The 18,672-nt window shown below is 36.0% G+C and overlaps 1 protein-coding gene across 2 annotated transcripts in view; it reads right to left on the reverse strand.

Annotated features, from left to right (window-relative positions):
• Positions 1-18,672, reverse strand: part of LOC149793221 (ubiquitin carboxyl-terminal hydrolase 8-like) — an 89,598-nt gene that overhangs the window by 18,239 nt on the left and 52,687 nt on the right. For both annotated transcript variants that reach the window (XM_089967189.1, XM_089967188.1), the window contains exons 17-22: positions 15,831-15,930; positions 14,815-14,919; positions 12,017-12,139; positions 2,303-2,416; positions 751-893; positions 170-299 (exon numbers count right to left, since the gene is read on the reverse strand). In XM_089967189.1, coding sequence (XP_089823315.1) covers positions 170-299; positions 751-893; positions 2,303-2,416; positions 12,017-12,139; positions 14,815-14,919; positions 15,831-15,930 — 715 coding nt within the window. The remainder of the gene's footprint in view (positions 1-169; positions 300-750; positions 894-2,302; positions 2,417-12,016; positions 12,140-14,814; positions 14,920-15,830; positions 15,931-18,672) is intronic.

Below are 18,672 nucleotides of genomic sequence, written 5' to 3' on the forward strand. Positions count from 1 at the left end.
CAAGATAACCATGCCTTCTTAATAGAAAACATTTAATATAATAATTTCTCTTTTATCTTCAATTATATCTTTAGCCTCAAAAAGGTCACTTGTCAACAAAGGACCAATCTGGGAATTCTTTGGGTGTCCTACACTGAAATATTTCACAGTGTATATTAAATATTCTTACTGATATTCCATATAATTTGTAGTGTTTGCGACTGGATGGTCCATTCGTAAATGTTGCCAGATCAAGCCCCTGTACAGGGAAGTCCACATATGTACTAATTTTCTGTCTCCATGGTCCATCATAAACAAATCTGTTAACATAAAGCATTGTTAATAAAATATTTGTTTATGTTGCAATTTATTTAGATTTAGGATGTTTCATTATCCGAGTATGAAATCCTATTACTGTAGACAAGTTTGATTTACAATGATAATAAATTAATAAAAGCAGGAAAAAGCAGGATTTTCAGTTCCTAACTGAAAGTGTTTCTAATATGTTTATGGGATAATACTAGGCTAATGATTCTGTCTTAGTTTGTTACAATGCATGTAAAGTAAAAACAAAATTTCTGGAAGAGCAAAGTATTACGAGTGCTGAATTTGTTGCTGGTGTTTGGATTAACTTTTGTTTGGTTCTGGACACAGAATGAAATATTGTTTGTTTATAGACAATAATTACTACTCACAATACCATCCAAAAATTAACAAAAATATAATAATTTCTACATTAGCTTCCCTATAAATGGTAAGCTACCTAATTACCTATTCAAACCAATCAGAAGAATCCTGGGTAATTTCCAGATGTCTATTTTCTTGATGGAATCTCGTTCCACTTTACACTGTGGACAGCGCCATCTGCTACTACCACTCATTTTCTCCTCCAGAAGAAACTTTTTAAGGCAGTCCTGTACAATACAGATTGGAATCATGTTCTTATAATTATATTTGAGAAATTTTGTATAAAAAATACACATTTTGTCTACATCCAACAGCAGGGTTCATACAGAATTCTGAATGATAAATTCAAAGACTTTTCCCAAACTTTCAAAGACCACAAACGTAGATTTCTGAGACCTATTTTCGCAAACATTTTGTATACAAGTTATGTTATATGAGAAAACAATGAATGCAAAATTCTAAAATATTGTTTAATGATGAAATGAAACTGAACTGGTCATCAAAAGAAAGAAACCAGGAAAACTCAGCTACGTCTGAATCTAACAACCTTGGACAATTTTATTTGTGATTATGGAAAGAAATTAAAATGTTTGGGTTTATTTCAATTCTGAAAGACTTTTAAAGACCTCAGAGTAATCTGCTCAATTTTCCCAAACTTTCAAGGCCTTGAAAATGCTACCTCGATTTCCCCAAACTGTCAAAGACCTTCAAAGACCATATGAACCCTGAACAGCAGGAATCTGATAAATTTGTAATCAGGTTAAAAATTATAGAAAACACAAAATGAAGAAGTAGCAAGTCTTTCCATAAGAACAATTAACACAATAAAAATAAAAGTCAGCAAGAAATGGAATGGATGAGAAGTACAAAAGAAGACCACAACATTCCTTAGTTCTAAAGACTGAATTTTATCTCTAATTCTCTCAAAGTATTGGCTGGTAATTCAACATGCATTTTCAGTAGTTTTCAAATGGTGCTCTGATTTCTTTCATCTTAACTGTTATCCAACAGCTAACTTCTTAAAGAATACCCAATACAACGTCAAAGTTAAAAAAAGTTTTAAAATGGTAAACCTCCCCAGTGATATATATTACATTTGTTGTGCAGAATCTCAGCTGTATTCAAGTCCTGATCTATCCATCTGTATCAGACTTGAGTACACTTTTAAAGAAAACTTAAACACAAAACTTTAACCTTGCTGCTGCTATTGCTGTCACCACTAGCCAAGACAAGAAGATCTACTTGTACAAAAAAATCTGATGCATCATTTTAACAGTAATTGTTCATATAGTTTCAAAATAAAACAGCGCAATCCAAGTTTATTAATGACAATCTGATGCACGTTTCCATAAATCCACTCTTCTCTAATACTGCTTTTCCCTCCTCAACCCAATATATTTGGAAGTTTTACATGACAACTTTCAGAAGGTATATACATGGAGAGAGCACCTGGAGTTGGTGGGTATTGGCAAAGACAGGTACATACCTGGTGAGAACACCTGGAGTTGGTGGGTATTGGTAAAGACAGGTACATACCTGGAGAGAACACCTGGAGTTGGTGGGTATTGGTAAAGACAGGTATATACCTGGAGAGAACACCTGGAGTTGGTGGGTATTAGTAAAGACAGGTACATACCTGGAGAGTACACCTGGAGTTGGTGGGTATTGGCAAAGACAGGTACATGAAGGCCTGGAATGTGACAGACTTTTTCTTACAAGTAAGGCACATCAAGGTTGACTTCAGCTGGCCCTACATAAAAGAAAGAAGTTTTTTGAAGTTTTTTGTATTGCTTATTTGAGGACAGCAATACAATTTCAAACCATGTCAAACTTGTGTAGCCTTTTGTACCAGGAAGCTAGTCAGTGTTCTACCATCTCTCAAAGGAAATAAGTGTATTCCAACAGAAGATTCTGTTTAATATAAATAAGACAATGATAAAATATTCATGCCTGACTACAGCATAAACATTTCAAAATGAAACTAAAAAGAAATATAATTATATGTGAAAAATAAAACTAACAATAAGTAATGAGGACAACACCTGGAACAAAATGATTTTATCTTGAAAAAGCTTTAACATTGAGTTTGATTTAAAGCACTTTAACAATGAGCTTCATTTAGAACTACTTTAACATGGAGTTCAAATCTAAAATAACTTAAAACAGATAAATCTAATTCACCTTAACACTGAGCTTAATGTCAATAAATGTTAGCACTGACCTTTTTCTCAAAATCACTGATTCTAATCTAAAATTAACACTGAGCTTACTCAGAAAAATAACTTCAACAAAGATTTTAAAATTGATCATGATCTAAAAAAACATTATCATTGAACATAATCTTAAAAGAAAGTTCTAACATTGAGCCTAATCAAAGAAAAACATTGAGCTGAATCAAAAGCTTAATCTCAGTAAACTTTGAGCTTATTCTAGAAACTCTGACATTGAGTGTACTCTTTAAAAACTTTAACACTGAGCCTAAATCTAAAGCAACTTAAAAATGTAGGTAAATATAGACAATTTTAACAATCAGCTCTAAAATGCCAAGGCTAGCTAGACAAAAAATGTGTGTGACGTGTGATCTGGATTTTTAACATAGCTTTAACAATTTTTCAGTCATATCACTACGATGTCTGCAGTGTGGCAGTTTATAGTGATGTCTAGCACTGGGGCATCATGTCGCAGACATGTAACATGATGTCCCACCCAGTCACATTATCCTGACACCAGGCCAACCAGTCCTAACACTAACCTCTTAATGCTGAGCACCAAGCAAGGCAGCTGTTAGTAGTATTTTTGTAAGTCTTTGGTATGACTCGGCCGGGGATCATACCCATGACTGCCCGCATCCGAGACAAACGCTCTAACCACTAGGCCACCAGAGTGGTATGACAAAAAATGTGCTACAGTGAATTCAATTCATGCCTGTGTGTATCAATTATAATGGCTTAAAAAAAATTAACACTGTCAATGGCACTTTAATGGAATGGGAAAAGATCCCAGTGTTTCAACAGTTGTTGTTGTTGTTGTTGTTGTAGGGTTCAATGCCATTATTCAGCACAAGACAGGCTATACATGGTGGCCAGTATTAATGGTGTAGGAAGAACCTGGGAAAACCCCATACAGAACCACTGACCCACGAGAAGCATTTTTCAAAAGAATGGCCAATGTATATTTTCTTATTAAATTTGTAAGCTTTAGCAATGATACAATTCATGAAAACTGACAGCAAAATTATACTTATAAAATTAAAGTAGAATTTCAAACAACCCAAATTAAATTTATAATCAGAAATTTTCTTGGAACTTGGCTGTCCCAACACAGTGCATAAAAATCATTTTTTTAAAAATACAAATTGATTTTCTGAGAGTATTTACCCAGTTAAAATAACGTTAGGAAAATAAACTCTGCTACCTCCTGACTCCAGTTTTCCTGACAAGACAAAAATTAGTCTTTTTCTATGTAAACACCATACAAAGGGAAGAAAACTCTTACCCATTACCTTCTCTTGACCACCACTATGTAGTTGTATTAGTGGGGTTTTACTGTAACATGATCAGGTAAGTATTCTTTAAGAAACAATTTTTTTAAATTGCTTTTTCCTTTGAATACATTCTCAGATCTCTGTTCCTCCAACTTTCTTTAAACTTCCAGAATAACTGCAAGTCAATTGTGAGGCCTCTCTGCTTGTAAAGAGCGACCTACTCAGCCTGAGCAAAAGTTGTAACTGAAGCAGTCATGGGAGTTGGTGTCAATCCCTATATCAACGGGAGATCACTCTTAACCACCACCAATGTTAAAAGATAACGTTTAGGTACTTAGCTAAAATTCTGGAGCCTGGGAGGGTTGGATTTGCAAGGCAGTATTAGTTCTCTGAAGATATTATGATTGGGTAACATATTTGAAGGAAGATGAAATGCTGAGCATCCTACCTCTGCCATAGGCACCAGTCTCCTAACTTGAGAGAAGCAGAATTGACAGTCACATTGACAACAACACCCAGTCATGAAGAAGATTGCTGAACTCATCACACCAATAAATATTATGGGCAAATCAAGTGAAAGCAATAAACTACTTCTTGTAAGAGTTTATTTGATGTCAACTGGGTCTTGCTGTCATCTGTGTGTCAGTCACCGAACTCACCTGATTCAAATCTTGTCTCTATCAACCTAAATCCCAGAGATAAAAGCTTGAGGAGGTTGACTTCTAATATGTTTGGCATGGAAACATTATATTTGAAAGTGTGACTCACAGATATCACTCTAATTTCATTAGATAATATTGTCATGAGGCAGTTCTGATCTTTTGTGACTACAACCCACTTCAGCCACAATGACAGGGCTTGAGGAGTGATATCCTCTTTCTTGGCCTTCATCAACAGAAAGAGTCTGTTTCTTGTTCTGCAACTTTTCTCTATGTGCTTAAAGTAATGCTTTCGGCAACAGATAGAATCTTGCATGTTGGCTTCTCTCGATATATCTAGTATAAAAAAGAGAATAAATGATGGCTCTCTGGTTGTCTGCAGATGGCAGGCTATTCTGGGTTACAAAATCTAGTTGGACCATAAGAATCATCTGACCATCATCCAATTTGAACTGGAGATATTTCAGGTCCATTAGGGTATGTAACTTGCTCACCCTGTATGCTGAATAAAGGTTCAAATTGATCTAAACTGAACCATGTCAAAGCCCACTGTGGATTCCAGTCTGGAAACAGGAAGAGGGATTTTGGTCTATTCAAGTCAGAATTGCCCAGGAGGAGATCTTTATTATGGCCAATATCCCTCTGCCATGATGCCTGAAAGAGTCAGAAATCATGGAGTGGTAGCCTTTGATAGCAACAGGACTAATTTTTGTCTCCTCAAATGGCCATAGATAAAAAGTCAGGTATCTGTGGAACTGAGGAACTCAATGGGAAGATGTGGACTTTGGACATGTCCCTGAATACATGCCACTTTCCCGTGTATGCTTTCAACATAGATTGCCTTCTAGCTCACAAAGTACTCTCCACAATCAAAGGCTGAAAACCCTTCCTTCAAAAAGCTCTCCTGACAAAAGCCTGGAATGAAAGTGGACCTGGACCAGACAAGTATGAAATACTTGTGATTGCAGCCATCTGAGTGTAAACACAGGCCCCAAACCCCTCCCAACTGATAGTGCCTCCACTGCCTAGGCTACTGGTTCCAATATCAGGATGAAAAAGATGGGCAGTTTATGACTCCACTTTATCCCAAATACTACTTCGGTTGTGATCCCAATTTTATGGTTGAGTTGACCGGAAAAGACCACTGGACTAGCAGGACCATCTGCATGTGGTGCATGAAAAGGCTTTGAGTGAACGGCAGTTGCTAGGAGGCTTGGTGAAAGAGAATCCTTTTCTCTTATTCCCTTTATTAAACTACCTCCAAAATTAAGGAGGCTGCTGTCTTCCGACATTTAATTGAGGTCAAAACTACTGCTATTGCTGTGCATTAATTGGTCTCTTATCTCTTTGCTGATGATCGCCTCTCCTTGGTAGTTAGGTCTGATTTGGCCTGAATGTCTGAACTGTGGGCATGGCAAGGAGGAGTGGTAGTTCCTGTGATGACTGACCTTTAACCTCCACTGTCTTACTGAAAAATAATAACAGTGACCTAAAGTGTTTTATCTCACCAAATATATGTTGGCCAAGGCCAACAAAGCATTAACAATAGAATGGCATGATCACTTTACACTTTTGGCTAGTGATATGAGGTCCAACACTGACGATGCTACTACAATAGTATGAATGAGTTTTGATGCGGCATGGAAAACACTCATGTGCACCTTGTAGAACAGCTGGTTAGTCATATTCACTAACACAATGTTCTTATCTAGTGTAAAAAATTTGGTGGAAAAGCATCTGTGTTCTATTCCTGCATAACAAAATGATCACAGGTAGTTGACTTTCAGAAGAAAAAAAATCTAGAATTTTCCAGGTCACAGATTTTATCTAATTGACAGTCTGAAATTAAACTTTATTTGCCAACTGCAGACAGAAGGAGAGATGTTCTTCCTCATCTTCCAAATCTAGTGAGACCCTGACCTTATACACCTAGCTCACAGCTGGCATTGGAAGGCATTCAGAAGCCAGAACACAATGTATGTGGATGTCATTCTCACTCAGGTCTAAGTCCATATCTGTGTAAAACATCCTTGATGGCATTGCCATCATCCCTAAACTGATCACTGTACTGCTCCAAAACATAAGCCATAAATAAATGATTCATGCGTTGAGTTGGCTGAGAAAGTTTGTTGGTATGGACAGCCAACGAGTATGATGGATAGCTGGCTGGAAAGTTGGCTCAATTGATGGCTGGCTGGTATGCACACATCACTGGGCAGTTGGATGAATGACCAGTTTATGAATCACCCATGCAGAAGGTGTGGCTCAAATATTCTGATCCTCATTTGGTTCTACATACATTGGCACTCTCAGCTGATATGTGGCATGGCTCATCAAAGTGATGGATCTCTGATTAACAGGCAACAGATATGGCTGGACTAGCTGGTAAGCAGTAAAAATGAATTTTAAAGGAGACTAGAAATCAAAATTTTCCGTCTACGTATGTAATTCTCTACAGATTTTAATTCGACTGTCATGTTTATAAATTAAATATCGTAAGCGGGTAGTGATTTTATTGCATGGAAGATACCACGATTCCGTAAATTGCCGAGTTTTTCCGAGTTTTAATGAGACGACAGATCACGTGGTACCGTGACGCCATACTAGCCAGTCCTCGAATACAAACATAAACATTGGCGAGTGAGGCAGACGGAAGGAGACCATTTTGGGTTGCACATTCAAAACTTGAATCTGCAGTCTGATATAATAGTTTATGTACTGTACTGGTCAGTGCTAAAAGATTTTTTTTAGGCACAGGCCCCGGGCTGGTGACTTAAATAAACTGAAGCCCTGACTGAAATTCCACAAGCCCGGACAGTTCATACCTGTCAACTCTCAAGCCGGGAGAAAAACCTCCCGATTTTGGGGGTATTTCCTCATCTACATCCCGATCTCGTAATATCTCTAAATTTTTCGCAGCTAAGTCCCGATTATTACATTATGTCTGTCAATTTTCATTTGTCAGAAGAAAAAAACCCAACCCCAAACCATATATAAATAGATATAACGTATGCAATCCACAGTCTAAACTGCCACACTGCAGACACCGAAGTGATATAACTGAAAAATTGTTAAAACTACGTTAAAATTCAAATCACATGCACACACGTCTAAATCCGGCACTGGACGAAATAATTAATATCACACAAGTTTTTTTTTTTCTTCAGTAAATAGAACCTGAAAATTAAACATTATTCAAGTAAATTTCAGATGTTTTTACACAACTACAACAGTACTATAGTATAAAAAAATTAAAAGAATAAAATTGTCACCAATTAGCTTAAATGAACGATCACTGTGAAATTTTCTCTGCAAACAAAATCGCATCTCCATTTCCGCCAAAGAAACTCGGCCAGTTAACGCCTGACATTCCTCTACCGTATATGTAAAGTTTAATTACCATGATTAAATTACAAGGAATAAAACAAAATATACCATGCAGTATATGTGGCCTTTAGGAACTAATTCTAAATAAATATTTTGTTCAGCCAACAGTGTGATACATGCATTAAGACTTAAACCTGAAGTCCATGGCATTGTAAGTAACAACAAAATAGGCATCGTTTATTTTGGCAATCAATTGCTGGTGCTTACACATACACACACTGTCGAACATGGTTTCTTTGAAGTATGTCCGAAGGGCAGTCCTTTCCACAAGATCAATGCAAGGATAAGGAGTATGTTCATTAGTCCCACCGGCTTTATTGTTTGCGTACTTAAATCAAAACTTTAGCTATTTTGCAATTTAGCCAGAGCTGACCAGAATATGCAAAATGGGCTTGTCCTGGGGGAATAATAAGGCATATCACATGGAGGAAAGGTACGTCCCATGGGCGCTTGCACATTGGGGCAAGGGGTTGGGGGTTGGGTCAATAGTCCCCCCCCCCCCAGTTTATATTGTCAGCCATTTAATGTGAAACTTTGACCTCTTTTCTTTTAATCGCTGCTATTTAAACTGCCCAAGGAATAGTTTTATATCAGTTCCAATCATTGCAGATTACCGTTTATACATACTACATGTATACAATGATTCTTTTTTTAAATTTGTAATTTTTATAAGATTACTGAAAATTGTGTTTTCTCGAAACACGACAGGTTTAGAATATTATTTTTGACAAAGCCTCCATTTAATTAAAATCAAATCTAAATTTCACCTTGGACAGTAGCGATTTGATTTAGATTGTGCCGTGTTAAGGCATGTATGTCAACATCTTGAAAATACATTTACTAATTTCACCAGCGCGATCCAAGTTTCCTCAGGCAAACAATTTTTGTTTCGACAAGCCTGACGGGCACCTCACTTTGAATACAGGATGGGCCGGAACTAAAACCAGAGGGGCCCAGGGTGTCGGGCTATCAGATTTATTTTTAGCACTGCTGGTGTAGATAAAAGATCTGTGAATTGCTTATTGCATTTTGTGGTCACTTACTCGGCCTTCTGCCTATTCTCGTAACTCGCACGTTTAACACTTTTCCCAGGATTTAAAATATTCAACATTATGTCTGGAACAGCGCCAACTTTTAGTCTAGGCCTAGTATTTGCGTATCCTTGAGCTGCCATTTTTTCAGAATCCCTCTCGTTACAGTCCTTTGAGAAATGTAACGAGCAGATAGTGCTGTATGGTGTTGCTTTGAAATCAACTCGTTTGTAATAATGTATCCATTCTTTCATTATGCTTTTATCTTTCGGAAAAGAAAAAAAAATGTTGTCCACAGGCTTTTCTTAATGTTCTATTACACCCATAAGCAACGCAAAACGGTATTGTCTTTTACTCTGCCAACTCCCACTTGGGCTGCTGGAGTCGCTACTATGACGTCACATCCCGAAAGTAACCGAATAGGCGCGGAAATTTTGCATATGAGGTCACGGAAATTCAGCTCCTAGAAGATAGGCCAATATTTCAATATTGGCATTACGGTCGCAGATGATACTTCAGAATAAGGTTTTCTGCTATAGTACTTTTATTATTATTCTATATTTCCATTGGTTTCTGGTCTCCTTTAAAGACCAACTAAAAAAAACCATGTGCCCTGACTTACAGGCCCAAAGACCATGCTTGGACATGCATGGAACTTATGCTCAATGGCTTGTCTGGAACACTCTCTCATAAGCTCCAAATTATTCATGGTGGTGTGCAATGTATATGCAAACAATTTAAGGACAGCAACTATGCAGCCCCTTGGTTTTTCAATCCTGCCAATAAAATCATTGCAGTGGACATCATACATCTAATTCTGGATGGAGATGGGGGCATGCTGACTTCCTCCACTATGCTAACAATCAATGCCATCTTCTGGTGAAATATCACAATATTCTGAACAACATTCATACATTTCTCCCTGCTTTTGATACTTTTACACAAGACTGTCACGTTTGCTAAGCCTAGGTATTAAGACATGTAATTGACACAGCCATGTGTTTGTTGTCTAAACATTGCCACGGGCTAGAGTTAATCTCTTATGCAAGGTTACCATGACCCACCAGAGAACGGAATCTTGAATCGACACAGGCGATAGATCATGCCAACTGGACAAAGGCTTACCGTATATGTTAAAGGTTTGTTCAGAGATTAGAGGAAACTTGCGGGGTGGAATGGGGTATGTTCTCATCTATCCCCATGTGGACAGAGAGCGAGAAGGACACTGTCCGCTAAGTCTGATTGGATCAGTTCACAGCGACACCCAATGGGAACTGAGATAGAGGGTAAGATTACAATTTAGATCCAAATTATAATGCGCAAGCAAAAGGTCAGTAGTTCTCCTGGGAAGATTGCTGGGCAAATAGGATTACTTGTAATTTGGAGGTAAAACTTAGAAACAAATTCTAAGGAAAGACAAAGCTTCAAAAAGGTCAGTACATTATTTGCTCGATTTTTGCAGAATATTAGGGCATTGTAATTGTAATTATGTGTAGTATGTATACTTAATTACTAGTATCATTTAGTACGTAGAATTACCTTTGTAGTGTTTCATTTACATGCGCATTTGAGAAATGGGCTTGAGCATTATGGAAAGAATTATGTAGATTGTTAGCTTGTGGTCAGAATTAATTTTGTAAGTCGCTATTAGGTTACTTCATAGTAAACTAATGCATTTATTCTGTGCTATGTTAGAATTTACACATGCTTGAATTGTGAATTTGGAAAATGGCTGAAGTGTGTAAGATTAGTTACTATGGATGTATGGATATATCAGACCATGGATATTTGAATATTTGTGTACTTTGTATCAGTTGTAATGTAAAGAAATGCGTTTGTTGTGATATTGTTTAGTATAATGGGACTAGGAATATGTACTGATGTGATGCAATTTATTGATGTATGTATGAGAAGTAATTAATACCGTGCTTTTATTATGACATTTTACCATACGAGAACGTATGAATATTTCGATAGGAATGAATGCGTGACTGAAGAAATTTAATAGCCGTTGGATTTGGAGAAAGTCAGGATGAAGAGGTGAAGGAACTGGGAGAGAGAAGAATGCACAGATGAGTAGAATACAAGGACAGGTGGAAATCTATTTCACACTATTAATCAAGTGATGCATTGGGCTATTACAGGGTCAAGCAGAAGGAGAGTACTTGGGAAATTTTAGTCATTTGACTACTGAATTGTTATTAAATTGTTATTCGTTGAATTTCACTTTTTTTGTATATTCAATCATTTAATCATCAGCATTGCTGACTGGGAGCTCAAATTTAACTTCCAACCAAAATCGAGCCTGGGTGGGACTTCTATAATAATTTATAAAAATTTCACTCTCTAATATACTGACTTTCTGGATAGTCAGCTTGAATTCATGAAGATAATCAAAGGATTTCAGGTGATCTTCAGAACTATTCTAATAGTAATGTAGTGAATGGTTAAAACATTGTGGGGATCAAGGGGATGTAACAGGTAAGAGTCTACTTCCCTTTGCTTATATGGTAAATACAATGAAAAATTTTTAATTTATTCAGAAGCACTGAATTAAGGAGGTAGTGGACTTTACATTCCTAATGTTAATGTTATCGCATAATATATTTAAAGGTGAAAGTAACCTATATTCAAAACTTGACCAAGGTTTGATCGATGGATAAGTGGGTGGACAAAATTAATAAATATACCCTACCAATGTGGCAGAACATAAAAATGCTGCATTGAAACAAAACTTGTTTTGAAATTAACCGTTATTCATTGAGCAGAAATTTAAAAAAACAGTTTACCTGAAACAGCTCCACTATGATAGATTCATTCATCAGTTTGTGATTTTTCCAGGAGAGCTCTGCAGCTACATTATCAGGTAAATTTTCAGTGTTCAATTCAGGAATATTTGGACGCTTCTTCACCTAACGAAAAGAATTTTGAAATTGAGACATAAAAAAGGTGGCAAACATCAATTCTAATGTCAAATTAACTAATTTCAGTTCCGTACTCTTTTGTCAGGAACAGCATGATATACCTCTCTCCAGCACTACTTCCAGCTAGTGATATTGAGGTGGTTTAAATCTTTATGTGCAATATTATATTGCCTGACATACAGTGTGCACCTAAATATAAAATACAAACAAACTGCCAAATTGAAGTCAGATTTAGTTTCAAAATTTAAGATTAAATTCTGTCAAATAATGAGTCAATGCCTAATGCTACATTTCCATACTTATATTTATTTTCCCTTGCAGCCTGGGGTTTGTAATTCATGTTTACTGTACTTGGTGAAAAACATGATAACTGAACAGTATACAGTGTACGTTTATTTTAATCTACAGGTAACCAAAATTTCATGCCGACTGCAATGCAGCAACTCTAGCCTGCAAGATAATTACATGCATGAACTTGATGTCAATTTATGAGCCACTGTCTCTTTGTCAGACTGATATGACATATAACAACTTTTTCTGTGTGCATGAAATACACACATAAAATGTACAGTAAAACATTTTAATAATATTCCTTCCTTAGATGAGCTAGCAATGGTTCAGCCATGTTTGACAAAAATGGGGCCACGCTGAAGACCAAAATAGGCAAGTTGGTATTATCATAATGGGTCAACCTCGTAATAAAATGTCACATGATTTACATGTCTATTTTAGTGTTATTTACAACAAAAACCAAATAAATAACCATTTTTACTTTAGGATTCTCCTCACTGATACCTCTCACCATACTTCACAATTTTATCCATCCTCCAGCACTATTCGCTAGTCTTTGCAAAGTTTCAGCTTTCAAATGATTCTTCAGAGTGTCATAATATTTTTTTCCCACCATTTCTTTGTCAAATGTTTCATTTTCTGTTTGATAGGTGACTCAGGTTTTTGAGGATTTTACCTGCCTGTTCACTAGGGACATCATATCTGTGGTAATATTTATCATGACCATCATAATGGGTTAAAGAAATCAGTTGTCCATCATCCCATATGTACCACTAAGTGATACTTTGCTGCATTTACCAATGATAAATGCTGGAAGCATGATATTTTAAGAATCAGAGACTACACATTATTATTAGTTAAAAATTTAAATACAACAGGAGGGGAATTTACCTCACTATATTACTTGAACTTATTTCATATTTCTTCATTGTGATTACTAAAATCTGGTCCCATGCTGAGCCAATTTTTAACCCCTCAACCAATAAATATTATGGGATATACTAAGAATATGATTATTTCCAGACAATCCCAAGGTTTGCTGTATACAGGATGAGGCAAATGAGAAAAACAGATTGTCTGAATATAGTGATCCGTGCAAATGAAATAGATCACTTGATGAATTTTATTCACTGAGATAAAGAGAATCATTGAAAAATTTAAACATTTAACAATTGATTAATGCATCTATTATTATATTAAAGGTAAAAAAATGCACATTGTTGAATGTTTTTGGCACCAATGCATTAAATCTCATTTTGTGCAGGACTTGGTCTCATTTTTACACAAATCCCACAAGAACATATACTCGCTGAAACAATGAATTCGAGAAACCAATTTTCTTTGTAAAACTTCCTTCTTCAATAATATCAAATTGATTGTATTATCTTAGGAGTACAACCATAATACCTTCAGAATTATGATCAGGTAACATTATCTGAAGAAAGAAGTTTTATACTGACCTTGAATCTGGATTACCGGTAAGGTGTTCAATACCAGTTATTTAATAACATACTGATAAATGGTTCAGAAGCCAAAGAAAATCAGAAAGGCTTTTACATGAAGAAGGGAGGTCAAAAGCTTTAAGGAGTGATGAAGCATGTGCGGCGTGTGTGTCAAAAATCAATAAATAAGAAAAGTGTGAATACATGCTACTGTAATGCAGCTGTAGTAGTACATTTATATGTTTATAATATAGGAATTATTCATGGTTTGCTGTGTGCAAACATCTGTTGGTATAATGAAGCATGATGGAAGCCTCTGAACCCAAGGACATAGCCCACGGATTAAAACGAATTCAAAGTCTTTCTCATATGATCAAACAAACATATACTGATAGTCAGCTGTGCATGAATGTAATCTTAGCTAGTATTTGAAAAATGAACAAAAATAAAATCTGGGTATTCCCAAACTGTTCACATCAGAATCAGATAAATCTAAAATATACTCTGTTCTGGACAAGTAATAGATACATTACTTTTGCTTAATTTCAATGACTGCTTCACACAGTCCTGTAAATCTGCTAACAAGGCAGCCTGTTTGATGACTTTTGGTAATATACAGTAATGCTGGATTAAATGATGCATTCATCTTTACCTACTGTAATTTGCACTCAGGGGAGTCTGCCCTGAATTCACAATAAGTAAAATAAAAACGATACTCATACCACATGCAAATTTCCCATATATCAATACAGCTTCCAGTTTTACATCATAAAAGCACACATGATGAACTAGCCAAAAATGGACTCATCATAACTGCAAACAGCCTCAACCCTGCTCTGCAGGTATATTATGTGTATTATGTGACTGCAAATCTACATACTTATGTGGAGGTGCACTTGACAGCTATAAAGACGTTTTTTGTTCTTATACCTTGTTGAGCCCTTCATGAAGGCCATCTAGGAGGAAGGTCAGAAACTCCTGTGAATCCTGCTGCTCATACCCAGCAAACATTGGCTGGTACTTCCCAACTATAATCTGCTCAAAAGAAAATAAAAATTTTGTACGATAACCATGAAATACTTCTAAGATAATATTGCTAATAAAATAAACAGTTATTCCCAATAATAATAATAATAATAATAATAACAATACGTAAACAAATGTAAAGTGACTATTCCAAAGAAAATCATCTTTGTGACACTGAGAAAAAAATATTTCATCTATCAAAACCAAATTCCACTGTATTCACATTTTTTTTTGTGGTACTTTGTTCATGCCTTTGGTACTATTAACTTTACCTGCAAGGAAAAGGAATTCATGTAATTTCATCTCCCTGAAAAGTTTTCACCTTTGGATTTTGCAGAAACTCCTTGAGAAGACTGAAATAATGCAGTATGTATAACACAAGTCACTAATCCATGATACACACTGGAAATGGGTGGCGAAGAGCTTCAATTCAAATTTTTTCTAACTCTGTAAATCACTCTTTGCTACAACCAAGCTCTAAAAGTTTTGTAAATTTCCTGAAATATGAATGAGAATTCTACAAGAAAAACATGTGAGTACTTCAAACTGACCTGGCAACTGCTTGTCAACAAACACTTAGCTCTTTCCTCGTACTCTGACTCTGTTTTTTTAAAAAACTTTAAACCACATAACTGTAGCTTATGTGTAAATCTGAATATATAAAACTTTTCCTGCTTTCGAAGCTTTAATTACTTTTCCATTGTTTCTGACCATGCTATTTAATTTGCCTGCCTGGCCTACAAGTTCTACTACTTATGGTCATGTTTCAACATCAAACTATTGACTTAAACAAAACAAGATGTTGCCAAGCAATAAAGTGAAACTAGAACTAACTCCAAGGCTCACCAAAGATGGACAAAGGTATCTAAAGCTAATATACTGAATAAAACTTTTATTTGAGATTTTGGACAAATACAAACCTTGAAATCTCGAGGAGTGATACACCTGTACTGGCCAGACCACAGTGCCTTGATCACCACAGCGAAGTCCAGCACTACTTCCACTTGATTGCCAACATCCCTGTAATATGAAACAGTGAAGCCTTGAATATGTAACTTAAGTTAATAGTTTAACATGAGTATTCTAACACATGGATTGAGGAAACATGGTCTATCAAGGTTCACATGTAAGACTTTTAGTAACACTGGAGCCAAAGTTTTGATTAAATACTGGCACATGTGCAGTAGCCATAAATGTATAACTTCTGAAAACTTTTTTAAAAGATGGATATTGTGGATGCTGCTGTTGCTGCCATAACTATATCAAAACAATCTCAGGCAAGACAAAAATATATTTCATACCTATATGTCATACACCTGCCTTACCTGACTAAAGACAGGTAAATACTACCTTGAGTATGAAGAGAGCTGAAACTGAAATGTTGGTCTCTAAAATAATACCACAGACCTAAATGAGCCTGAGATCATAGTACTGTTAGATATCTGCCTAACAGCCAAACGGAAATCTTCAAGAACTTAGGCAAGAAATTTGAGTTAGCAAGATGCTTTCAGTAGAAATTTCTTCTAATTCTTTTGAATGCATATATTATGAAAACAATCATTTCTTGGTTTCTTAATCTGTTTGTATTTTCATCCATATCTGATGTGTTTTGTATGATAATGAAATGCCTGTATGCCAGGACTCATCAAATTTGGTGGAACCCGTAAAGTATTTTTTGAGATAAAGTTCTTTAAAAACTTGTCTTTTTATTACAGCAGAAACCATACTGAAATGCACATTGGCATCATTTGTAAAAACTGTAGCGCTTTCATGCAAGGGTGCCTTTTATAAAATTTGGTCAAATTCTGTTGAGCAATTTTTGATAAGTGAATTTGAAGGTTTTTCTGAAATAATGGTGGCTGTATAGGATGATGGATTAGCATTATCTGTAAAATTTGAATGTCTTTCTGCCAGGATGCTTTCCGTCAAATGACAGACACATGCCTGTACCATAAGCTCACTTGGCCTTTTGGCTAGGTAAGTAATGACTGACTCTTTAATTCAAGTAGTTTTTTATTCATTTTTGAAGGGCATACAATTTCACATTTTTGTAATTGTGATATAAAAAAAATATTACTATTTGTCTGACTGAAAACCTAAAACTATAATAGTGAATCAACATAAATATCTCCATCTTAGTTAACACCAGCAAAAACATTTTTCTGAGTTAAATACGTTTCCTCGATAAAATTTACTTGATCATAAATACCTTAAAGTACAACCACCATCTCATATATTCCTACCTTCCAGAATAAAATTTTAAGCAATGAAATTTAACATGTATCTGTCCACACAGATTACAGTCAAACTGTGATCTCCCGTTGATATAGGGATTTGTGCCAAACCCTACTGGTACATCAGTTACTACTAAATATGAATGCATGCTCTCTAAGAAGAATGCAACTGTTGGGAGACTGAGAGGGTGTATCCATTTTATGACTTGGTAAGTATTATCAAAGAAACATATTTAATCCAACTGGTTTCTTCTTCAAATATATTACCAATCATAACACCATAGGAGAATAGGTGAGGTGGAATGAGTTATTTCCCCTTATCCCAGTGAGAGACCATCTCTGGTTCCCCATATATATGTGAGGCAGCTTCTAAATCTTTGATATATCCATATGACAAGACAGATTTTGGAAGAAAGGAAAAGGATTTTCTCATGCAAACCCAGCCACCAATAAAATGCTGCCAAATGACCCTGGAAAGACGCCCACTGAGTTGCTGCTATTGGTCCCACCTATTCTAAGTGAGCCTTTTTGGATGATCTCAGAGATGGAAACTAGAAAAATTTAACTCGGACCATAGCCTGTATAATATCAGCTAAGGAACAGTAATATGCAATACTTATCAAGGAATGCCCTAACTGTAAGAGTAAAAATGCTTAAAAACTTCATTTAATGTTGGGTTAATTACTTGTATGGAGAATGAATAAACCATCTTATCCAGTTGTTGCTGTTGTATTGAGTTTAATGCCATTTTCAGCAAGATTGTTGAAACATGGAGGCCAGTATAAGCAGCAGAGGAAGAACCTAGGAAAATTCTGGGAATAACCAATGACCCATAAGAAGCTATTAAGCTTTCTCACATACCCACATCTTATCCAGGATAATAGAGCCTGAGCTAAGATACCAACCTTTGCTTCTAACCAAAGTAATTAGCCAATGAGATCTCCCACTCCAAATTGGCTCATTCTTTTTACATATCACTTCAAAGCCCTCAATGGATCCTGAAGATGACTATGGGTTGAAGCATTCAGGAAGTAAGAAGGTTTCAATACAAAAGACTGACTGCCAATGAGTGGAAGCCTGTTCTCGGCAATGAAAGCAGGTGGCCATCATGAGTAATACTGACACATCCCACTAGAACTGTAATTAGTTTATGTAAACTGACAAAGCACACATTTCACTGATCCTGCCTGCTGTAGCTAGGAAAAGTGGGAAGTAGGTTTTATATGTGAGGTAAACCAACGATGCTCTCATGAGCGGTTCAAACAGTACCTTATTCAACCATGTCAGAACACACAATTTGATTCCACTTTGGGCTCAGAGCCAGTGCCTTCACCTGTTACAAATCCAAATTGTCTAGAAGATACAATGAAGGCTGATTCGGTGTTATCAACAATCTCTACTAACCTTTTCTGAAGATGATTGTTTGTTTTTCTCACTGCAGGACATTTTCCTTGAATGGGACTTTTGTGATATCTGTAACTGAAGGGACATTGGAAAATTGAGAAGTGGTGTTGAATGTGATATTGTA

Source organism: Sinohyriopsis cumingii, chromosome 8 (assembly GCF_028554795.1).
Source record: "Sinohyriopsis cumingii isolate HCF-2022 chromosome 8, ASM2855479v2, whole genome shotgun sequence".
Classification (NCBI taxonomy): domain Eukaryota; kingdom Metazoa; phylum Mollusca; class Bivalvia; order Unionida; family Unionidae; genus Sinohyriopsis; species Sinohyriopsis cumingii.